Consider the following 25,072-nt stretch of genomic DNA (forward strand, 5'->3'; position numbering starts at 1 on the left):
TTTTTTTTTTTTTTTTTTTTTTTTTTTTTTTTGGTGTATACAAACACAGCAGGCAACCTGGGTGCTTTGCCTTTCTAGACAGGCAGAAGAATGTTGCACAAGTCAAGGTTCAACTTTGCAGTGATACCTCCTTCCTTTAAAGGAACACAAAAAGGAAACAAAAAACAACCTCCCTTCTTCCCTCCACCCCTCCCCCCATGGTTTCTTTCTTGGAATGGCTGCACCTCTTATAATAAGATGGCTTCATTTTTGTGATCTATGAAAGGAAAAGGAAATAAAGTGCTTCTTGAGAATAAATCAAAATAAATATACATATTTAATGGCAGGAAAAAAAGAGTTCTGAAGGGCTACCTCCAGCCAGGTCCTTTCTCAGAGGAGTATTTTCCCCCATGATTTTTTCAAGAGTGATCCACACAACAGCTGATGACTCCTACGAGTTGCTTTAGCAACAGAGTTGAATTCCCCCAAGTCTACATCTGCTCCGTTGCCGGTTCGTAAAACCTGCGCAAAACACCGTTGCCCAAAGTGCTGTTCCTCCTGCACAACAGCATCAAATAAAATACAAAAGGAAGGGGAGAAGGGAAAACAAAAACAAAACAACAACAAAAAACCCACCAAAGAAACAAAAACCAAGAAGAAAAAGGAGAAAATCCACCCAGTTACATAGACTTCATCCCGTTGGCAGTGGTGTTCTCCGAGATGCCATCGCTCACAGTTGCTGAGTCGTGAAGGCCCGAGTAGTCCTTGAGTTCAGAGTTTGTGAGGAGCAGGGGCTGCTCGCCCTTCTTGTGAGGCAGGAGGGGCTGCCTGGTGTAGTGCTCCCCGTCCGGGATGTTCTCGGGCAGGTTCTGGTTCTTGCTCTCCGGCAGCAGCAGGATGCAGATGATGCAGATGAGCGTACAGCAGGCAAAGATGACGTGGTGCAGGAAGTAGCCTTTCTGGTTGTGCAGCTCCATGATGGGGGCAGTCAGGCGGCCAAAACCTGCACTGGCCAGGACCAGCCCCAGCCCTCCGCCCCTGCAAACACAGTAGAGGTGAGAGCCCGACCTTGCACATCTGTGCCAGAAAAGCACCTGAACACCCCTTTGGCTTGAGACCCAATGCTGTCTCACTGGGCAAGCAACTTGGGCACATGGACTCTGAAATCTCTGAGACAAAGCTGTTTGCTCACAGCTTCTGTGCTGTGCGGAAAAAAAAGCTGTGTTGCTTTGCTGTTGTAGATGATTACTGCCTATCTGCTGCTATGGGGAGAAATAACCATACTCACGCAAGTATCTTTTCACACCCACATAACTGTACCTACATAAAGAGAAGAGCAGCTGTACTGTGCGAGTACAGCCCTCTGAATTATTCCAAGTGCTCCTTTATTTAGCAAGGACAAACCAGATTGTGCTTAGCATCCTGCTTAGACAAGACACACCTGAAGTGGTAGGTGCAGAAGTCTATTTTGGATGTCCCTGAAGTACCTGGCAGCAATGGCCAACGGAGGCAGGAGATGAGGCTTCACAGACCATCGCCTCATTCTGCTGTACTGAGCACTGAAATATTTTCCCTATAAAATGTGTTGGGGCTGGAACCTCTACATCCACTGGCGCTGTACAACATGAATCATTTTCAGAAAGAAAGAAAGACAGAAAGAAAGGAAGATAGAAAGACAAAGATGGATAACACGGATTCATTTCTGAGATCTCTTCCTGACTCGCCATGAGGGAGGCGCCTTGCCTAGCTCTTGCTTTTCTCATGTATTCGTGTGCTGTGCAACAAGGGCTGACAAAAAGGTGAATTCAGGTAAACATTTAAATTGTAAATGGGGAACTTCATAGAATATTCTTTATGGCACAAATGCTTATTTATTACAGCAATGTGCCGGAGTACTGAGATCATATATGCAAGCACCAAAAAAGAGTGAAAAGGCAGTAAAGCTCAAAGGTGAAGTGTGAAACCAGCCTCTTCTGTCACCCCATCACAAGAATGGAAACATTTATACCGGCTGCATTCCATGCCATTTTGACTCTGGGTTATGCAAGCAGCCCCTCTGGCAATGCCTTACCTTCCCTGGAGCCTCTCCAAGCCCCGTGCACATCCAGCCACGTGGCTGAGGCTGTCCCACCCCGCCTGCTGACACTACAGACATGGGCAGACCTGTTTCTATGGCAGGAACACTCAGACCTCCTGGCTGTAACCCAAAGCAGCTCTCCTTAGCTGCATCCCACAGAGCTGCAGTGTGCCCTTCCCAAAGTGCCCTCTTCTGCAGAGGGAGGTCAGGCCCAGTGGCAGAGATGTGCAGGTTTCAATAAATGCTCTCTCTAAAAATTCCTTTAGGTACCTCCTGCTTCTCCGGACTTGGTGAAGCTCTTTTCACAGATAGGAGTGAATTTTCCCCCAATACAGCCAAAGCCCTAATTAAAACCTTGCCAGCTTTCCGATCGCAATTTAGAAACCTCGCTGAATGCGCCCCTTATGCAAGCGGCCTCCCTGCAGCTTCATTAATAGGCTCACATGGGTGCTGTGCAGAACACCCCTCCCAAACACATGGTGAGCCGCTCTCCAAGTTGGCTTGCTCACATCAGCACTTACTACAGCTACACTGCATCCCAGCGAGTGAGGGGACCTGAGGGGAGCCTTAAAAGCAGCTGCGGAAGGACATCGGAGAGGCTGAAAGGAAGCAGAAGAGGGCAACAAAGGCAGCTCTGTCACTGCAGGGCAAGCAGCTTCACATTTGGAGGGGGGAAATATACAGTTTTTCCACGTCATGTCAGTAATTAGAGCAAGCGTTACTTTATTCTGCCCTCAGAAACTGGCAGGAGAAGGTCTGAAAGTACACATTGGTGTGCTTGGTTTTTTCATGTCTGACTATGCTGCAAATATGAAAATGGGGGGAAAAAAGAAAAGTGAAAAAGCAGAAAGCTCTGAGAACAGGGAAGTAGTGCCACCACTAGGGAGCAGACAGAGCTCACATTGCTGCACGGAGTGAGCAGGTGGCCTGGCAGCCCTGCCTTGTCCTGATGGGGCCTGTGCCTGAAACAGCTGCCCTGTGCAGGCCCCTGAGGGCTGTAGTGGCCATCAGAAAGCAGCACAACATCCTTCCTAGGGCTCTTAGCCTCAGCCCGGCTGAGCCTGACAGGAAGGACTCGCACTTCTCAGCTTTGCACAGTGCACTGTCATCCTATCTCGGGTTGGCCATTTGTCCTCAGAACCAATTGTTTATTAGGACTTTATCCCATCTGCTCAGCTGCTTCTGAAATCATCCCCTGAACACTCCCGTGGCTTTTCCCAGCCTTCTTCTTACATGAACAGCCTTGCTGGAGTCTGATCTCCAGACCAGAGTCTGGACACCCACGGCCCTGATGCCTTTGAAAAGACCAGCCTGGTCCAGGTCCCATTTAACAGCAGGGCACCGAGAGAACTCTTGGTCCAGGCCTCTTTTCCCACTTGTTAGTGACTGAGAACACAGAGGACAGGGAGAGGACATCATGCTTTCCTCAGCCCATTCCTACTGAGGAGCAGTGCAACCCACGGTGGTATTCTCATCAAGATTACTGGAGATGGATTACCAGCACTATTCGATGCTCACATTCAGTAGCTCTAAGTCCCTGGTACAAATAAACCATCTGATCAGGGAAACCTCAGAGACAGCTCCAGTTCTCTCACTACTTCTCTTAAGGTTCCTCAAGGTTCAACCAAAAGCCCAGTGTGATGCTCTGAAACACTAAAGGGACACCAGAGGTGGTATTCTGGAAAACAGGCAACGAGGCCAGAGCCCACTGCAGCGCAAAGCACAGACAGCTTAACTGTACTTCCTCCTGAGACATGTTTACAGACTGTCCCGAAAGCCACAACATAATTACAGCCCCGAGCTGATGTCATCAACAGGTTTGCAATGGTAGGACTGCAAAGCACTGCAGAGTATCATCATCCCTATTTATAAACGGGGACCCTGAGGCACATCCAGCTATTGTCACTTGCCCGGTGTCACCCAGCAGAGCCAGGGGAAGCACAACTTTGGTTCCCAGACAGGAATTTGTCCCCCTCTCTGTTACAACACGAGCAGTTTAAGGAAAAAGCTTGCTAGGTTCACACTGCATATCTGACCCCACTTAGCAGATCCCCTTCTAGTGGACTCGGCCAATTCCTTATCTGCAGGCCTTTCAAACAGAGATGAGAAGCAAATTAAAGAGGCATAAAGAAACCAAACTGACAGGCATGTAAATAAATAGCTGCTAGTGTTTTGGGCTGCTGTGCAATCTGCCAGCCACTCACACTGCCCTTCCCTGTGGGAATAATGTTATCTGTAAAATACGCTCACAAAGTCAGAGAGCTTAGGAGAGCAGGCTGTGTGAGGGGACAGGCAAATCTGACAGTTTTGTTATAAAGCTTTTACAAAGTTACTGAAAAACTGTGTAATTGGAGGGGAAGAGGGAAGCACAGAATCTCCTCCTCCCCGCTCCCCTCTCCCTCCTACCCGTATGACCTACATTCCTATGAAATTCAATGGGAATCAGGGCGGACTCCTGAATCGCCGTGGCATTGCTGAAAGCACAATCCAGAACACACAAGCACAAACTTCATGCCGGGAAAGATAATGGTGAATAAATAAAATGGTACAAAAAAGCCACACAATACAAAGACAAGTTACAGAAGGCTCTCCAGAGATCATCTGCCCGAGTTCTACTACTGCCCAGCATGAGAGCACTTCTCTTTAGAGAAACATCGAGCCTTGGCTAAGATAGATCTGGGGCCACAGAGAAAGATGGTAAAGAGGTAGAGCATGATTCTGTAGTAAAGGCAGAACTAAGTGGTGCTGTAGGTGAAACTGCAGATCGCTACAGTATGCAGCAAGTCCTTTCCAGTGAACCACTCCTATAGTAGGATTAACTCACCCTACGGAGGCAGGGAACTGACTGCAGCTACATCCATCTTTGCCGACTTGTATGAATCTATCTTATATCCAACTGTGGGCTCACACAGTTACTGCTTGTACAAATCCAGCAGGGTAAGCAGAGTAACAAAATGGTGTAAAACGACAGGATCTGGTTCAGCTCAGTACTTTAGACCATACCATGCTGTGAACAAATGCACTTCATGTGACGACTGGCCTGCTGAAAATCGCCACAATGGGGTTTGAGGTGGAGCCATCTGAAACAAAGCCCCTCTGTCCTCAGATAGGCATTTACTTAGACTGACAGACTGCAGCCATTAAACAGTGGCTCAGAAATTACTGTGTTTTCTCCAATTATGGGAGATTTCCCACCCCAAACAACGTGTTAAGTTACACAGCCAGTTATTAAGAAAATGAGTTCAATTTTTTCCCTGCACTTTAAAGTGAGGGGCCCTGGTGTCTCACCTTATTACTGTGGGTGTGATTTCGGCACAGAAGAATACGCTGAGACTTCCAACAGCATGCGAAGAAAACATCCCCACAATGGAAAATGCGGTAGAGAACTTGTCCTTGACACTGTCACTCATACCTGTCAAGACAAGGATGAGCATGAAAAGAGAGAAGGAGGCCACATCTCCAGGAAGGAAAACAAGAAAACAGGTCTACGTTACTCATTCTCCCCAAATAAGGATTTGAGTCATTTCTGTAACGCTAATTTAAAACAGGTATTTATAAAATCCTTTCCCAAGCATCCAAGACATAAACACAGATGAAGAAACATTGTTATGTTGTGCCAAAAATGGCAGTGATCTCTGCATTATTTATGCCCAGCCACCACAAAAAGGTAAAAGACAAAAAAAAAAACCCCACCTATTTGGGCAGCCTTTTAGGCACCAGACACACATTTCCCTCCCACATTTGACAGACAGGCGGATGCAGGCGGTGTTCATCAGTTTGCCAGCATCTGGTACAGCTCACAAGCCTGGGTGCTGGAGAGGCTCATGGCACATCGGGGCAGGGAAATAGATGTGCTCCCACTTCCATTCCACCTGCCAATGCCCTGCAAGCGGTGGGTCTGCAGACATGCAGCTCAGCTTGACCCTCTGTGTTGGATCCAATGGATAACCACCCACTTACATTCTTGCTGGAAATATCAGCTCTTGGGAGAGCAAAAAGTATATGGGAGTCCTCAGGTCACAAGTTCTGCAGTGTATCGAGTGATTCCCACAGCCTGCTGAGGGCTAAACCCTTTATGCCATGTACCACAAGCCAGCAGGAGAGGATAAATCCTGCTGGCAGATAGGGATGTGAGTGCAGTACCTTGCACTGTGGGGCTCTGTGAGGCTCTTGGGCACTTTATGTAGCCCATGTTATTGCCACAAAATTATTTCATGCTGAGAAACAGTGTCTGAGTCCCCTTCTCAGAACAGACTTCAGCATTGCTTCTTGCACATTGCAGACATGTATGTAAACCGTACCTGAGTCTGGAAGTTGACTGTATTTTCCAATCACTGTGTCCAAGGTCATGGAAGTTACAATATGATAAAAATAAGAGAGGGAGAGAAAACAGGAACGTACTGTTGTTATTTACACAACTCAGAGCAAAAAAAGACAAGCCCTGCATGCCTCCCTCAGCCCCACGCACCCCTCCTGTCCCACAGCAGGACTGGCATGTCCTCTGATGCAACATGCCAGCTTCAGCCAAATAAATGCTAATGAAATGGTGATAATAACCACAGAGGAAAAGCATTTTGAAGAGACCCAGAATTACTGCTGGGATAACACAAAGGCCTCTTTGTTGTTAATGAAGAGGGAGTAGAGAAACTGCCCCCATCCTGCAGCCCCCAAGGAGATGGCCAATGCAGGCTCTGCTTGGAGCAAAGCTCTCAGTGTCAGCATCACTGAGTGCTCAGTGACCTCCTCCCTGGGCAGCAATGCAAGGGCACCCTGGGGTCTGGAGCAAGCATTGATCAGGATGAGCCTCAATGCCTGCTGCTGCTGGATACACTCCTCTCCCCTTTTCTGCAATTCCCATTTCATTTGCTAATTACACCCAAATTATGCTAAACTGCATGAAGCTGCAACAGATTTAATACTTGGCAGGGTCACTGCTTCTCTCCAGCAGTTTTGGGGAAGAAGTGAGGTATGATCTAGAGCAGGAAGAGACAAACTGCCCCAAAGCTCAAGGCCGCCTCTCTCTCCACTTTGCACAAAGAAATGGGGGAAGGAAAGAAGGGACAGCGTACAGAAACAAGGCATCTACTAAAGTGCAAGTGTCAGCATAGCAGAAAGCACCAAGGGTCTGTAGCTGTTTTTACACATTAGCTACATCATGTCACAGAATGGTTTGGGTTGGACGGGACCTTACAGCCCACCCAGCTCCAACCCCCAGCTATGGGCAGGATGCTCCCTGCCAGCTCAGGCTGCCCCATCCAACCTGGCCTTGAGCTTCCAGAGATGGGGCACCACAGCTTCTCCAGGCAGCTGCACCACTGTCTTTGCTCACAAAACCACACAGACCCATCACAGAAAAGGTTCTAGCAATTCTTACAGGACGTTTCTTCCTACCATCAGCCCTTGTTGCTGAAAAGCTGAAAACAGATTTTATCAGCTCCAGTGCACTTTCTCTCTACAAAGCAACTGCATTTATTACCGTGGCAGCCTCCACAAATATCTGATGCCCTTAAAAAGAAAGATGAATGTATTGTAGGGACCCTGCTGGATAATATCACCAGAACCTAGAGTTTTGGGAGAACACACACACACACACACGGTGTGCATATTCATGTCACAGTATTTCAAAACATGAGATGCAGCAGGGAGCTTCTCCCCTTTCAGCTGACACTGCTGGGCACAGTACACAAGCTCAAAGGAAATGTAAATATGTGTACCAAGTGGAGAGTAACACTGGAGTCTCCTCTATGTCCTGAAAGATATTCACTGTTCCTCCTTCCCACTTCCACAAATAGTGTGTTCACTAAAGGTTAACTTGGTCAACACTCTCAGGAAATATGGTCTGCAAATATGGGCAACATTTGCTGGCCAAGGGCTCCCCCTCAACACAAGGGAACATAAAAATCTTTCCATCCTCAAAGTAAAAACCCTCTCTCATTAAAGTTCTGAAGTCATTTCTAAACTTAGAAGTAGAAAACAGCAACAACCAGTGTTCTCGTGTTTGTCACAATTCCAGTTTGTCCAGAGGCACGTCTCCGTCTCCCAACAGCCTCCAGAAGAGGGGCAGAGTCTCTTGCTTTTGAAAGGAACAACCTCTTAGACAAGCTGCATCACCTCAAGAAATCATACCTACATATACATGTTGACCTTACACACATGCCACAGTAGAAGTAGGGCTCCTCAGCTCTGCTTCTCTGCCACCCACACATTATTTCTAAGTAGCAAGATGGACAGGGTAGGCAGAAGACACGCACCTATTGCTTTAACTCCTGCTTCTTTTAGAGGCCATCTGGAAAGCAGACCAAGTAGGAAGTTCCTTCCTTCCCAAGCCCCTACTCAGCTCCTTCCCCCAAAGCCTATTTCACTGAAATAAATGGTTTTTTTTTTTGTTTGCTTGTCTTTACATGATAGAACTAGAAGCAGCACCAACACTCAATAAGCTTTACCACTGGGACTCATCCAGAACACAATTCCTCTTCTTAATGAATCTTAAGGCAACAAGTGTTTGGAGAAACCTTCAGATAAATTAAGCTGCTGAAGCTAAGCAGGTTGCATGTCAAATCTGAGAGGGGCAATGGAAACATTCCCTGGTCCCTTATCCAAAGATCCTTGGAGGTGGGGAGGAATCATCCTAAGGTGCGTAACATTTTCCATCAACTCCACAAACAAGTTAAAATCAATTCTCCCCTCCCATAAGAAAAAAACAGGGAGAGCAGAGGACCTTCATCCAAAATTTGACAGTGAATTGTTAACTGTGACAGTGTTAATCTCTGTACCTGTACAGTGCAAGGAAACATCAAAAAGGAGACTCCTATGAGCATCTAATGATGTACTACTTTAACCGATAAAAGGGAGACAAAATATACTATAAGTGACATTTCTGCAATCACCATCAGTAGGATCATATGGCACAGAAATCAGCCATGTTCCCACACAGCTACGTGGCTGTCAGACTCTCTGCCATCAACTGCTATGACCATTTTACTCCTGTGTGTCACACTCAGCCTCTTGTGGTCCCAAAAAGCTCATCTCCAACTTACAGTTCAGAAGGCCCAGCTGCAGAAGCGATGCCAGGGCTGTGAGAATCATGAAGAGCAGGAGCCCTCCTCTCCTCCCCAGGAAGCCAACCACAGGGCACATGGCCAGGCAGGATGCCAGCGCAATCCCAGCCATGGTATAGTAGTCTGCATAGAAGTTCTGGGTAAGCGTCATCTTCGCTTCGTGCCCCATCATGCTTTTTGCAAAACAGTGGTGAATGCCATAGCCAGTCAGCCTAGGGAACAGGAAAAGGCGGTGAGAGATCATCACCACGTACTGCAGTGTAATTCAACACTGAAACATATTCATGTGGGAAGCAATTCTGCTGTGAGAATACAACACCTACTGCAAAAAGACCCATCTCTAATTCATCTTCCAGGTGCTATCACTAAAAGAAATGATTAAAATAGAAAATTAAAAAAAGAATCCTTACTCAAGCAGAGATTTGCAATCTACTGTCATCATTTGTACAGCTTTTGCTCAAGATCAGGATATGTTAAATTTCATAAGGACACTTAGCGCCAACTCAATGATCCTTACGGTCCCTTCCAACTTGGGACATTCTGTGATTCTAAGATTCTATGACTGGTTTTCCCAACACATTTAGGAACTCCTCTCTCGAGCATCTCACTGTTTCCAATATATCCGACTGCTGATGGTCACTCAACCAGCGCTGCTGTGATGGAGCAACCTGTGTGCTTGGGTGGCAGAACACAGCACAATACAAACACCTCCTCCAGAAAGACCCTCCTGCCCACAGTACTGGATTATACTTCGGACAGCATCTCACCCCCCATGTTAGCCTGTTACAACTGAAAACCCCTTAGAAATGAGCTTGCAAAGTCACACATTGTTCTGCAATGATTATTACTAATGACTGCAATGAGCTGCAAGCTCATGTCAAATTCATGGTGCCTCACAGCGCTGCAGACCTGGGTCTCCAAAAATGAATGGCAGGTGAATTATGCTGATACACCTCTATCCTCCTGAGTGTCAGGAACTTGAAGCACTTGTCAGTGTAAACCGGGTATTAATTTAAGCATAGAAACAGCTGGGGAATACACAATTGCTGAGGGCGTGACTACATGGAGCCTGGGGAATTTTTCTTGCAACCTTGTGAATCAACACCACAGTTCAAGAATACTCCCCCCAGCACCACACTCCTCCCCACAACAACAAACAGCAGCACAGCTACCTGCCATTATACAGAGATGTCACCTGCTTTGGGTATCTGGATAACTCCCCTTCTAAGTGAAATATTAATTAGCAAACTCATTCTTTAACAAATAAGAGCATTAACCAGCTTCTATCTTCTCCCCTTCTCTTCTGTGCATGCACACATGCTTGCTAAGGTTGATATTTAGGCCATGACCAATAAGCCAGATTAGCGTATCATCTGTGCTTTGCTATCCGGTCTGCTTCCCCATGAATTACTCAGTTATCTAAACTTGCTGAAACTGATGACATTTATCTCCCTTGATATCTCATCACTCCCTGAGAAAGGTTCCTCCTCCATGTCCCATCCACACTGCTAAAACCTAGTGTAGACCCAAGCAACGGAATCAACAGAACTTAGATTTACTTTTTCCCACTTCATAAAGACAAACCTGAAAGCTATTTCCTTAAACACACATCAGCTGCACACTCTATTTGGATGGCAAACAGCCTCCATGCTCTATTGCTCTAAGTTGCTCTGTGGGCTTCCTAGTTCTGGATTAGGGAATTTCCAAACACGCGTCACTAGAAAGGGTGTGGGTGAAAGGGAGAATTCCACATACAGCTAACTCTGGCTGTTCAACCTGCTTGCTCAGCTTAAGAAGAAGACATTGGTTCAGAACCAGGCCAAATACTGGTGGCAAAGAGGAATGCAAAGTCTAAAGAAGAGAGCTGGCTCTGCAACCAGTGCAGAATCTGCATGCCTCTCAGGGGCTGTCCTCTCTGTGTTAAGACTGGTCCACGTGCCTATTAGCAGGGATAACAGCTGCACAGTGGGGCCATGGACTGGGGAAGAAAAAGCCACGAGAGCACTACAGACTTCTAAGGAGAGCAGAGGATGTCCAGATGTCCAGACTGCTCCCACTTCCCACTGGCAAACTCTCAGAACCAAATTCAAATGGACATTTTAAAAGCTAAGGGTCCCTCACTGGATAGTCCCCATCATCTCTTTCAGGTCACCAGCCACAAAAATACTCAAACAGGAACACATTATGGGACTTACGAGTTCACACACAGTACCACAATGTTTTTCCACAGGTTCCTGGTTCCCACCACTTTGATTATGCAGACTTTCTTCGATCTCCTAGTGATCTCCTTTTCCAGCTCTGAAACAAAACAAATGAACCAAATCATTAGGTAATCAGTGATGGGATGAGAGTTAACGACCTTAAGTTGCACCAAGAGAGGTGCAGGTTGGATATTTAGACAAATTTCTTCTCAGAAAGAGTGGTAAAGCACTGGAATGGGCTGCCCAGGGAGGTGGTGGAGTCACTATCCCTGGAGGTGCTCAGGAAATGCGTGGATGTGGCACCGAAGGGTGTGGTTAGTGGACATGGTGGGCATGGGTTGATGGTTGAACCAGATTTGTCCTTAAACTACTGAGCTAACTGCAAGACAACTTCTATTTACAATCCTACAACACACAAACCTCTCAAATATTGCACCTGATACTCTCCTTGGTGTAGAATGAAATGAAGAACGCTGCTCAGTTCCAAAATATCATTAGCCTAGAGACTGAAAGTGAACTCCTTCCTACTCAGGATGCAACAGGGCCACTGTTCCCAAGCCATGGGAAGCAGTGGAGTCACCATCCCTGGAGGCGTTTAAGAAAGGTGTGGATGTGGCACTGAGGGACATGGTTAGTGGGCACAGTGGGGATGGGCTGGTGGTTGGATGAGATGACCTTAGAGGTCTTTTCCAATCTGAATGATTCCATGATTCTAAGATACAACAGCAGTGAGATGAGCAGGAGGGCATGAAGCCTGCTACAAGCAAAAGCCACAGCTATAAAACAGTCATAAAAAATGCTGTATCCCAGGAGTGTGAACCACAACTGTTTTTTAGGGCAAAGACTTGTATTGCTGCTTTCCAGCCTGCTCCACAGCAGCAGCAGCAGAGTCCCTTTTTGCACCCTGCATCCTTTCCCTTTGTGCATGGGCAATCAGCCCAGTGTCCTCAGCTGCCCACACTGCACTGCCCTGGCCTCTGCTCTACTCACTGAACAGTAATCCCTTCAAGAGATACAAGACAGAGAGAGAGAGAGGAGGGGAAAAAAAGGGAAAAAAAAAATAAAAAGCAAACCACTGGGGAGAAATGAGATAGACCAGCTCTAATTTACAACCAAAACAAAAGACGCATTTGTCCGCTGTTACTGGAAAACAGTGTCATAAAAATAATAAAGCAAAGAAAAGACTATTTAGATGCAAATAGTCGCACTGTTCACTGCTCACAGGTCACTTCTGGTCACCTATCTGCTCTAACTATGTGGAATATTTCTGAGGAAAAAAAATGAGAGGTATTTCATTGTACTTAATGACTGTACTTAAGCAGGATATTATGGCACTAGTCTCCTTATACCTGATAATATCCATTCTCCCCAGCATCTATGCAGCGTGAGGCCCACAGAATCAGAACAGCAGAGCTGGAGCAAAAGAGGAAATTGGCCAAATTAATATTTGCAAGACAGGAGCACCCAGCGGGCTCAGCAATGGATCGGAGCTATTTTAACAAAGAAAGCAATAAAAAATGGAGGTACTTAATCTCACAGAGCAAGGTCAAAATGATTTTTGTAGCGAGATTCTGGAAAGGATTAAATGGGAAGAAAATAATTCCAAACAACTAAAGCAGTCAGATAAGACAGTGTTCTAAAACCTATAACTGAGCCCATGCTAAACCTTTCGCACTGAAAACATCAAGCAAAACAGAAGAAAAAGCACAAGGTTTCGCAGAGCTGAACAGAGGATGACTGTTTACTAATTTGGCTCAAGAGAAACAATGAAAATCACCACCCACACAATACACGCTGCACAGACTTCTTGTGGGCACGAGGGTTCTCTCTCCATCTGGTTAAGTACGACCAGATCTGGACTTTCAAAGCAAAACATTTCCTCCTCTGTCAGCAGTAGACTGTCCCTAACGCCGTGCTCTTTGAGCTTTCCCAAAGTCATTTTTCATTGTCAGTCTGTGCTTTGTTAAGCCACAGCTTCGTTAAATGAAATTAAGAGGACACAAGATATATATGTATGTATGTAAAGTCAGGTGCTATTTCAATTCTTTCATGTAATGTTGGTTGAACCTTCGGACTCTACCACTTATTTTTCCCCCATCTCTTCAATCTTTAAAACATCCAAATCTACTCACAAGTCACTTCCTTCAGATGACTGGCTCTCCCCAAGTCTCCAATATCATGTATCTTTCTGATGGCTTTCTCCATCCTTTATATATACAAAATAAACCCACCAAACCCAAAAAACCAACCCCAAGCCCAACTCATTCACCCCCACACAAACATTTACAATAGGCAAAACATCACTGAGATTGCAACAAATCAGGTATGTGACTGTGATATACCACGAGGAGAGCAGCAGCACGGTCCTGACAGCTCCTTGGCTGTCTAAACTCCATGGGTCAATGATACGATCTTAAAAGTCGAGCCAACGTCCATTAAAGTCACACAGAAGCAAACTATTGCTCTGCCAGTTACAGCAGAACAACTGCCCCCCCCCCCAGTCTTTTCTTTGATTTTGCACCGAAGTCACCAGTTCAGAAGGAATTTGCATTCAACATTTCAGTTCTGACTGATACGCCAGAAAGGAGAGTGTGGAAAATAAAATACATTTTCCCCCACGTTCCCAGAGGCCCATTATGAGCTTTCCCATACTCCAGAGCCCACACACACTGCGGGCTTCCTATTCAAGGACTCGGTAGGAAAACTGTCAGCGTGCTCACACTTCACGTCTCAGTGGAAATTAAAGCTATTCACTGGGACATTCTGACAGTCTCACAGGGAGGGGAACCCCATCAGCTTCCAGCTCCCAGAGCTGCTGGATTCTCGTGGGATTCACTGCATCTCAGGACCACGGCTTTCAAAGCTGTAAAGCATCTCTCAAGGCTTCAAATGAAGCCACCCATCCCCGCACTGTTTGGCAAAGGCAAAATGGACAAAGCTTGAAGCAAACCTCTAAAAAAGGATGTCCAAGGTGACAAATGCCATATGGTGACGGAGTGTTGCTGGATTTTTCTGGCTGCTAAGTGCTACTGTCTGTAGTGTTTTGAACATGAAAAGAGCAATGGAAGCATAACAGAAAGGCACCATCGGTCCCCAGAGCTCAACAGCAGGAGGCAGGCAAAGCTGAAATGCAGAGCTGAGCAACCTGCCCACAGCCACACTGTGCTGCTGCTGAGCAGGGCTGTTGGTGCTTCCCAGGATTTCTGTCTCCAGAATCTCATCCATGCTTGCTTTTGTCTTCAAGGACTGGCAGCCTAGCATATTGTACTTTCTAAAAGCCTCATGTTGGAGGAGTATTGAAGGCTATCAAGTCACAGTCAAAAATACAAGCTGGGTAAAGGGCTGACTGATGGAAAGGCAGCAAAAAGGGGCACAAAAATGGAAATGAAAGCAGGATGGAGGAGATCACTGCTGGGGTGACTTGTCATTCTCAAAAACAAAAACGATATTTAATAAACTCAGTAGGGAGATTGGCACAACTGAGGGATGTGTCAATGACGACTGCTGATTACAGCGAAGCGCTATCAGCTGTTCAGCACAGAAAAGGGACAACAGAGAAAAATGGATGAACCTGAGATGGTGTGTAGCAAATTCAAGTTGGAAATGCAAAATACAACTCAGCAATTCAAGAGAAGTGCTTCTGCTGGAATATGAGCTTTTAACAAGGACTGCAATGCCGCTGGCTCTCTGCTGCTGCTCTGACTATATGGCACCCATATGCTGCACTTATAAAGTATTTCCAATCCACACGATGAAATATGGGTGCTCTTTTACAATTCTGGTCATCAATATTTGAGAAACTAAAGCCTTGGTAAGCCTATTTATCAAAGGAGAGGAGATAGAGAAGAAATCCAGCTGTCTCCTGCTACAGTATGGGAAAAGAGAAAATGAAGATAGAGACAGTTGCAGCACAGAAGCAAATGGGAAAAGAAAAAAGACAAAGAATCTGGACAGCTACAGTATATTTGAACTGAACGCTAAAATGTAGCCAAGCGTAAGAGCAATCCGGATTAGGGAATGGCTTTCCAACAAAAGCATGGGACAAGAAAGCTAAGGGTATTTAAGATGGATCTCAGGTAGTCAGAGCAACTGCGTAACTCATTGACTACAAATACAATGACTGACTGCAATAATTTGTTTCAATCCCGTGTTTCTAATTACATTCAAAAAAAGGTGGGAAAGGCCAGATGCAAGGTTACCACTGCAACTTCCAGTCACTCATACACGTTATGATACAGCACTTAATTAGATGATCGCACATTGCTTTCCTCTTCCAAAATGTTCAGTGCAGTCAGCAAATGAGCTATTAACAACATTCTCTACCTTTCTCATTCAAGACGCGCCCCTCTGCCTTATTATTCAGACCTCACAGTGAATACAAAATCATACGCTTTCCTGAGAGACATTCCCACAGCGCTGTCAGAATACTCCCGTACTTCATAAATATCAATGGAATCACCCCCACTGCTTTCTCGTAAGATTATTCCAGTTTTGCAATGCAGGGAGATGAAATGCAGAGAAATAATGTCCAGAATGAGAAAAAAAAAATCACTCAGCAATTTTAGGAGTATAGCTTGAGAAATACGAGCTCTGGGTTGCTCTGCATGCAATATTCACTGTAGGTCCTGAAAGAAACACTACCTTTCTGCAAACCAAGCCCCAGAAATACACGCTATAGAGACACACACTGAAGAAACAATGACTGGTGACAACTGGAAAAGCTTAATTGCAGGGAATGTTCCATCACTGTGCACGAACATCCCTGGTGGACACAGACACGAGTTCAGCTCTTTACAAGCTATTCAGCTTCATTCCCCCAGGACTGCCCTCTTTCCTCCTGCAACCCTCTGGCTCATTCACTACACACCTTCCAAATTCTGCAACAAATGAGGAACAGACAACAGCTTCATTCCCACAGCATCGTCCATGCTATGCACTGATTCATTCATCCTATGTCCTGTGAAAAAATAGGTTGCAGTCACGTTATTAAAGGCTGTATCATCTTATCTTCATGACAGGAGGCCAAGCAAAGGTTGCCCAAGCAACCTGACTTTTTGCATTTCTGAGAGCCTGACTTGCCAATGTTTATATTCTGCTAACCTTACCAACACCCAAAAAGAAACAAAAAGGAATATCTCAACTGTCATTGTGTGGAGCTGTATTTGGGCCATCATGTTGCAGATACCTACACAGGTGTTAGGGCTGTCTGTGGCTGGAGCTATGGAGGGAGCCTCGAGCAAGGTGGGCAGCAGAGGAGTGAGGCACACATTTTACAAGTGGGTTTCACAGGAGAAGAATGCTGAAACTGCATCCTAGGGCTTGACAACTTATTCTGGACAGAGGAGGAAGCAAGTAGTCACAGACTCTTTGGTCTTTGTGCCCTAGCTCTCCTTCTTCCTTCCTCTACAGCCATTAATGCCCTCTGTCCCTTGTTGCCTTTGGAGGTCACCTTCAACTATCTTTATACTGTGCCCCCACAACTCTTTTCACTCCCCTACTCCCTCTCCTCTCTATTAGCAGTCCTTCTCAGTGCTCTTCTCCTCTGATGGGTTCTTTAGGTTTCCTCTCCTTGCTCCACATCCATGCCCTGTTCACATGGGCAGTGAGAGCACCAGAGTTTGCTGCTAGCCCTCCATGCCAAGCTCCCACTGAAATTCAGTCAAGCTTTAAGAGAAGCTGACCACCACCTGGTTATCTCTTTATATTTTATTTTATTTTACAGAATATTTGGCTTTTCCCAGTGGCACCACAAGGCACATTCTCAGTGCAGTGCTCCCTTATATGCCCTCCCTCTTCAAATCCTGCAGCTGTCATGTCATTACTGTCGTCTTCATGTCACGTGCATGACCTCCTCTTCTACTTCTGTATATCCAGCCAGCAAAAGAAGACTTACATTCATCAGTCTTACTCTTGTTGCTCACTATTTTTCCTGTATGGCAATGCCTTGAAGGAGCTGCATAAACTCCATCAGCTGCCACTGGCGGACAAGAGGGGACTGTCAGGAAAAAAAGGAGCCCCTTCTGAAAACTGATCGGATATTCAAGAGGGCAACAGAAATCACTGCTGCTGGCTGGTTTCCTTTAATACAGAAATCTCTTTTGTCCATGAGACTTAAAGGCTGCCTTTATTCCAATGGTTTGAACTGAATTTCCCACAATCACAGAATCACAGAATTATCAAGGTTGGAAAAGACCTAGAAGATCATCTAGTCCAACCATTACCAATACTTCCCAGCTAAATCATATTCATCAACACAATGTACCTGGCTAACCCCAGGGACTTGCATGGGGTACTTAAGCTCGGCACTAATAAACAACCAAGAAACAGGATCTTGTAAAGGAACACATCCAGCAGGTTTGTATAGAGCAGCATCACATGAGGCTGCCCCGTGTTACTGAGCTAAGGAACTTGCTTTCTTCCTCTGCCTAATGCACCTGGCTCTTCATCCATCCCAATCCGTACACAGTACTGTAGTTGTAGCTGTGGTGGCCTGAGGTACAATCAAAGGTTTTGTAGTTATTTTCTCATATTAGGAAAAATGACTGACTCAGACATAAGGAGAGCTGTTGTATTTTTTGTTTAAATTCAAAGAAAACCCCCCTGAAAACCACAGCTTTCCTAACTGCAGTCAGCATTCGTACGCACACACAATACACGTCACCACCACACACTTCTGTAATTGCATCAGTATTATTTCACCAAGCTGCAAAAGTATTTTTGTGCCTTCTTCCACGGAATAGCCCTACCTTAGATAGCAATGACTATATACACTATGTCCACAGCACCATTCTACTTTGTGTTTTCATCTAGGGCTCAGAACAAAGCCCTGGCTAAGGGGCCAACCTTCCATTTGTTTTGCCGTTCAGAACATACACTGCCTTCACATCCTTAGGGCAGGTCACAGAATCACAGAATGGCCTGGATGGGAAAAGACCTCAAGAATCACTAAGTTCCAGACCCCCTGCCATAGACAGGGTTGCCAATTGCTAGAAAACTCTTGTCCAGCTTTAATTTGTTTGCCTACTGCCTTGCAGGCTAAGTACTGCCCATCTGTGATGGTCTTCAGACATAGAAGCTGTTATCACAACTCCAGTGCGACCACTACTAAGACAATTCATTCTTCTCTTTGGAGGCATCTTCTAGAAGAACACTGACAAACTGCTTTTACCTCATGGATTGATTCAAACAGAGCAAACAAGCTTCTTTTTTTTCCCTACCTAACACACGGGCCACCTCTCTACAGCACGAAGAGGCTATAGAAGGTTGGTCTCCACTGTGTGTAGCACAACCAAAGGGAGAATTAAAAGCTTTCCTCCAACAATGGGAGCAGCACAGTTCTTCAGAAGGGTAAATACACCCATTCGCTGCTTGGACCACAATTCAAAATTGCATTTTCTTCCATCCCAGAAATACTTCACTCATTTCAGTGTCAATTTTTTCTATTACTGAACTGTTAGAAGCTGCCAAAATGTGTACATACAACTCCAGTAACAATCTGTTACACAGGGTACACCAATTTGACTGATATAGGTGAGTAGAATTACACTGGGGTTTCCAGCTGGAAGAGACTGTACATGTCAACACATGGAGTGACTCGGTCACACAAGGCTACTACCGCTGATACTAAACAGCAACACAACAGACCTGGACTGAAGCAAAACGTTTTCCAGCCACTTCAGAGAATAAAACAATTCACAAATAAAACCCCCCTCCATGAAGACAGGAAAGCTCAGCAATAGATTTAAGAATAAATAGGAGCTATCAGCATCAGGCTGCACTGCATCCTCTCACACGGACAAGTACAGGCTTCTTGACCATTCCTTGATACAGCAATGATGTCTTTGTGATTATAGCACACAAAAACAGAAACATGCTTTCTTCTGCTTACAGACCCACCAAGACACATACAGACTGTGGTTAGTAATAGCCATAAAACCATTTTGATACTTATCACTCTAAGTGCTAAGTAACAAGTGCTTAGTGACACTGTAACTAGAAATAGCTTAAATAAATTCCAATAGCACCAAGTTGCATCTTTATCGTTTTCCTTAAAGGAAACTCAAGTAATTATTTTTCCCCTAAAAACACACTTCATTTTGTTGACAAACTCAAGTAGCTAACTAGCTGAGAAAGGCCACATTTAGACTTGGTTGGGAATCTCCAAGTCTAACTGTGAGACCTTTCATTGCCTCTGAAGCACATTTTCTCCAAGTCCCTTCATCTACCCTGCAGAAGATGTGCAGAACAGAGACAGGGATGGAGATCAGAGGCTGCTCCGTACCCTTGAGCTTTTCAGAACTTTACCAAGAAAATGTCATTTACATCGTACAGCCATGCTGTGTGTGATGTAGATCCAAGAAACTTCAGATATGCAATTCACATGCAAACCAGATCATTAACACAGATCTGCCAACTACTACAGAAATCACAGCACTGGCCATGGTATGACTACCAAGCTGAAGTACAGAACCGAACTGACCCTCGACAGTGAGTACCAGCAAAGTAAAGAAAGCATCTGGATAATAACTTGTAGAAAAGAATTTCATCTGAATGGACAGATTCATGGATGCCTGTTCTACTCACCAGGCACCACTCCTTTGATGTCACTTTCTGTGTTCATCCTGTTCTTGCGCGTGAGCTGCAGGATAAGTTCCTTGGATGCCTCAAACTGCTGCGTAGCCATCAGCCACCGTAGGGACTCTGGGAAAATACTTCAGAGACGGAAAACACATTAGGGTTGCTGCCCAGTTTATAAAGCTTTATAGTTTTAAAGTATAGTGGGTAGCTGCTTGTTTAAGTATTTGTGGGCAATAGAACTGTTTTCAAAAAGTGGAAAAAACATCTGTTAAAAATATAAGAGAAAAAAGGCTCAAAGCACAGGAATTGGTGCCATTCCCTTTCACACTGATACACAAATGATACAGGAACCATCCTATCACCTTGAGATAGGACATATCAGAATTGTATAACATATTAGAGGAGTTCTGCCTATTAATACCATTGTGAAAGAATGGGGAGAAGGAGGAAGCGCCGTGTGCAGGAGACATTTGCTGCCAGGCAGGGGATAGATGAGCTGCACGGTTACACAGGATAATTCAGGCTGCAGTAGGAAAACATCTGACAGAAGTGATTTGAAATCTCTTGTAAAGATGGAGATTAAAAAGTGAAAAATTACTTTCCAGGATTATAATGGAACAGGATTTTTTAATTTTTAAACACGTAAAAAATCTTCTTCTTCACATGCTGATTTGAAGGCCTTCTCTTATACAAGTGAGTATGGTGTGTACTCCAGATAAAGTTCAGTTGCTGCTATCAAAGTTTCTCCCAGTGAAGACAAGGTTACGTTAATTGAGCTGCCTCACAAGCATACACACAAATGCACATACAGTCATAATATAAAAGTGTTTGTTTTTCATCTGCTTGTTTCCCTCACTTCCATCAATACTTTTGGAATGGGCATGTTTTTTTCCTCTTGCTTCAGCCTCATTTTCACTCATTTTCCAAAAGAACTTTCTAAGAATGAATTTATCAGCTTCTTTTAACTTCAAATATACAGTACAACTCATGTTTCAGCTACATTTTAGGCTATAAAGCATCAAGGTATCACCAGCAAAATACTTATTATATATTGGAAATCAAGAACAGAAAAGAGATCATCACCTTATAAAAGACCTATAACTTTCTCCTGACCTGCTTTTTGCCCTCAGCCCAAGCTGCAGTACGTCTACTTATGTGAGCTCAGAGACAGGCAATTTAATAAATAAATTAAACTTAATAAATAAATTCTATTTATGGGATTATGGTGATGAATGGATGAGAACTCCATCTTTACCCAAGAACAGAAAAAACATAGAACTTAAGTTGCAATTTGTTAGGTGTTACAACCACCAACTTGCTCCGTTTTCAGTCTATAGCAACTAAACATTTAAACATAGCCAGCATTACTTTAATTATCTATTCTGTTCTCACTGTTATGGTTTTGTACAACCCTGCTCTCGCTAGTCTCTGCTATGTTATGCCACCACTGTGTGTCACTCTTAAGACAGAAGCAAAAATACATGGTTTTGGGAGGTTTATGAAGTTCTGGTGACAATAGAGTCCCCCCCACTTCTCCAGGACAGGCAGCACCAGGCCTGGAGCCCTTTGCCAAAGCACAGCCCACAGGGTTGGCAGTGAGGGAGGACAAGGAGCCAGAACAGAGAAGAGACCTGTGGGAGTGCTCCCCAGCTGCCAGCCTGGCGCACATTAATTTGGGCAACAACTAGCAGGAAGGCTCAGAGCCAGCCACCTCGTGCACACACTGGGCCCAGTTGTAATACTCACGAGCAGAGGTGTGTTATTTTTAACCTAGACGGGCTTAACCAAGGCCAAAGGAATGAACAGTGACTGCCCAGAACCACAGGGCAGGTTTAAAGAGAAAACCGAGCTGTGCAGCCACAAGTTGAAGCAGTTAGGCTGGGGCACATCCTTTTGTATCTTTAAAGTGGAAGCTACTGCCAGAGAAATTACAAAGTACAACTTTCTGCCCAACAAAATACTCATCTACTGAGTCCTGACACATCAACATGTAAAACTTACGGCTACTACAGTAAGCTATAACGTTATTTCTTCTTACTCCACAGGCAAAACCTCATACAAAGTGAATAGAAGAACAAGATAATAATTGATATGTATGGAGAAGCACCCTTACTTCCAGGCACCTCTCAAGTCCAGCATTAGGAACTTGTGTTGCCTTTGACCTGAAGGGGAAGAAATACTTACACCCAGTAGAGCAGCATCAGTAGGAAGGGGCAGATGATGACAGCCTGGAGGACCTGCCAGTCCCTGCAGAGAGCAGCCAGCCCCGGCATCAGGAACTGCCCCGCCATTTCAATGAAGCTTGCCACCATGGTGATCATGAACCGATGTGCAGGAGGGCAGAGCTCTATCCCTGAAACACAGAGCACATGCAATGCATTCAGAACCCCACAGGAGCACCTCCCCACAGCAGGCTGCCCAGCTTCATGAAATTCCACGGACTTAGCGTCAAGACCTTTGACCATCCCATAAATCCTGTTTCCTCATGTATTTGGGCTTTTAATACCCTTGCAGCAAAAGGGAAGCTCATTAGCAGCTGGCTGTGGTGCTAACATGTGCAACTTCCATGCACATACTGCATCTCCTGCAGACCTGCTGCATCTCTGACTGTCAACCTATGTCTCCTACCCCCATAAACAAAATATATATATACGTATATAAATGTATATTTAAGGAGACTAGAAGATGACAGGTGATCCACAGATTTCATGTAGAGTCTTTCTGCAATTCTCAAAGACACCAGACACCTCCCAGTCAGTCTGCTGGAGGCAGAAAAGCACAGCTCTCAGCAGGATCCTATGGGATGCTAGCTTCTCACAGCTAAACATGCTGCAAGTCAGCTGGTTTCAAGGCAGATTTGGCTGAGTGGATTGTTTCTGGGTGTGGTTTTTATTTTCATAATAACTAGTCTTGATCAACTTTCATACAAGACAGCCTTGTATCTTCCTTATCCTGTCTCCCATCCCTCCTTTTGTTGTAGGGCAAACAACCACCATCACTGCTAGCACCGGCTGTTTCAGCTGCCCTGTGACAAGTGATGCCAGTAGACTAAAAGCTTCCTTAAATCCTGAATTCTGGCTTTATTCTTGAGAAACTAAGATGAATTTATCAGAAAGGCGGCTTTTTCTTTTTCTTTTCTAATGCCCAGAAGAAACAGCATTAAAATTGGACTGCCTTTTGCAAATATACCCAACATAAATAATGTTTTCGCTAGTAAGAATATAATAGAACCCCCTATTTAATACTTCTCACTTGCCTACATTCACTTCCACAGATTAATAACCAAGTACAATAAACCTGCCACAACCGTTGTGCAGTACTTATCAGTATGCTGATACAGAAACACAAGCTCATAAACACTCATGATGTGTTGCTGTCAGTTCTGGTGTTCTTCCTTGGGATGTTTCCCACAGTTATTTTAAATTATGATTTAATGGTTGTTAAAATAGTACTTGAAAAACCATAAGACAATAGGAAGAGGAGACAGCTGCTCATTCATTCACTTTCTCATCTGTAGCTTGTTCAGCACTTATCTCTGTAACACAGATCTAAACCCACTGACCAGGAACTGGCCGCCCGCAGATCAAATATAGGATTAGGCACCACATGCTGTTTGTTTCCTTTTCTTTCGGCCAGTGACAAAAAACACTGATGCTTTTCTGCCAACACGAAAGGGAAACGCATCTGTTGTGAGGCAGCCCAAATTTTCATTACTGTAACCAGAAACACAACAGCTTTGGAAAATGAAAGGGGGAGAAAAAACCCTCAAAGACTCTCATTTGCTATAAAGGGCTTTTACATTTTAATTAGGGAAATGAGATTCAAACACAGGACTTCTTATGATATTAATACAGCTTCAATCTTACTAATGAAATATTCCAAGCCTCAGCCATTTTTTTAATTGTGTCAAGAGGTCACTTGTATTTTCTTTTCCTGATCTTCAAGTACAAGTGTTTCTGTTTGTTTTCCTACGCCCTGAAGTCGCAGTTTCTCATGCTCCAGTATTTATCCGCTAAGTGCAAGGATGACTTCTGTTGCTATAGAAACAGGAAGTCTGCATTAGATAGGTGAGACTTTGGCATTTCAATTGCATTGCTCAGGTTAGCACGAGATAACAAAAATTCACTGAGACAAGAACAACTTCTTCATGACGTCAGGAAGAGGCATGAAAATAAGGAAGTTATGCTCTTTGGAGTCACTGGAGCATAATGCGTGTAACTCCATGTGCAGCAGTCAGTCATTGTATAGGATGGAAATCACCTCAGGGATAGTCTGGCATCTGTTTTCTTTTCTGGATAATCACAGGCCTTTTTTGCCTTTTCCCCTGGAAGAACTGGATAGTGGAAGAAAAGTCCTTGCAGTAGTTGGGTGAGCGTGACCTTCAAGCGTCATCGGCAAGTGCTCTGCTTAAATGAAATATCGCATCTCTGTTGAAATGTTCTACATATCAGGACAGTCTACTGACTTTCCACAACCTCTGCCTTCGATGTGATACAATAAAATATTCACTACTGCTGTTTTTAGCAAGCATTTAGCAGTCAGGCTCTTTCCAGCCCCGTCAGTAAAGACACTGCAGCACCTCTATGCAGGACTAGCAAGGGCTTCCTGATTGATGCTCTTACCAGTGCCGCGATGCGCTCACCCAGTCCCACAAGAGACATTACCAACTCATGTGAAATCACTGCAAGACAGAGATCAGCTCTCTGGCAAATCCAGTGAGAAAACTCCAGCTCTCCCCTTCCAAAACCAAAAGGTTCCAAAACTAAAAAGGTCTGCACCTCAAATATCTTGCTGACTGTAGAGAGTCGAACAAACCCTTAACATATACACAAACCATGGAAATGACCACCAGTATCATAAACTCCTGGATGCATCTGTTTGTTTTTGGGATGTTTTAATCCTTCTAGATCACAGAGTCACACATTGGCTTGGTCTGGAAGGGATATTAAGCAGAAGACGTATGGCACATCTCATGCTTGCATTTGTCTTCAACCATTAGCCCCAAAAGCTTTCACTTCTTTTTTAGAATCATTTTTGGAAACCTAGATACAGCTGGCTAAAGACAACAGGGCTCTAGACTGTTCCACACCAAAATTAACTACCATCCAAACAGCCCACCAAAAAGGCTCAGATTTACAGAAAAGGGCGCAACGACACATCATCAGTAGGGTAAAACTAAC

General features: G+C 44.7%; 2 protein-coding genes across 2 annotated transcripts in view; one reads left to right on the plus strand and one right to left on the minus strand.

The window, feature by feature from the left end:
* PSMG4 (proteasome assembly chaperone 4) overlaps positions 1 to 22,062 on the plus strand; it is a 29,152-nt gene extending 7,090 nt beyond the window's left edge. The window contains exon 4 of the mRNA XM_015854576.2: positions 21,938 to 22,062. The gene's annotated coding sequence lies outside the window, so the exon portion shown is untranslated. The remainder of the gene's footprint in view (positions 1 to 21,937) is intronic.
* Positions 1 to 25,072, minus strand: part of SLC22A23 (solute carrier family 22 member 23) — an 83,645-nt gene continuing 58,573 nt past the window's right edge. The window contains exons 4-10 of the mRNA XM_015854573.2: positions 22,077 to 22,245; positions 19,899 to 20,026; positions 11,310 to 11,412; positions 9,094 to 9,326; positions 6,358 to 6,390; positions 5,345 to 5,468; positions 1 to 1,017 (exon numbers count right to left, since the gene is read on the minus strand). Of these exons, the coding sequence (XP_015710059.1) occupies positions 660 to 1,017; positions 5,345 to 5,468; positions 6,358 to 6,390; positions 9,094 to 9,326; positions 11,310 to 11,412; positions 19,899 to 20,026; positions 22,077 to 22,245 (1,148 nt within the window). The 3' untranslated portion in view covers positions 1 to 659. The remainder of the gene's footprint in view (positions 1,018 to 5,344; positions 5,469 to 6,357; positions 6,391 to 9,093; positions 9,327 to 11,309; positions 11,413 to 19,898; positions 20,027 to 22,076; positions 22,246 to 25,072) is intronic.

This window comes from Coturnix japonica, chromosome 2 (assembly GCF_001577835.2).
Source record: "Coturnix japonica isolate 7356 chromosome 2, Coturnix japonica 2.1, whole genome shotgun sequence".
In the NCBI taxonomy this organism is placed as follows: Eukaryota; Metazoa; Chordata; class Aves; order Galliformes; family Phasianidae; genus Coturnix; species Coturnix japonica.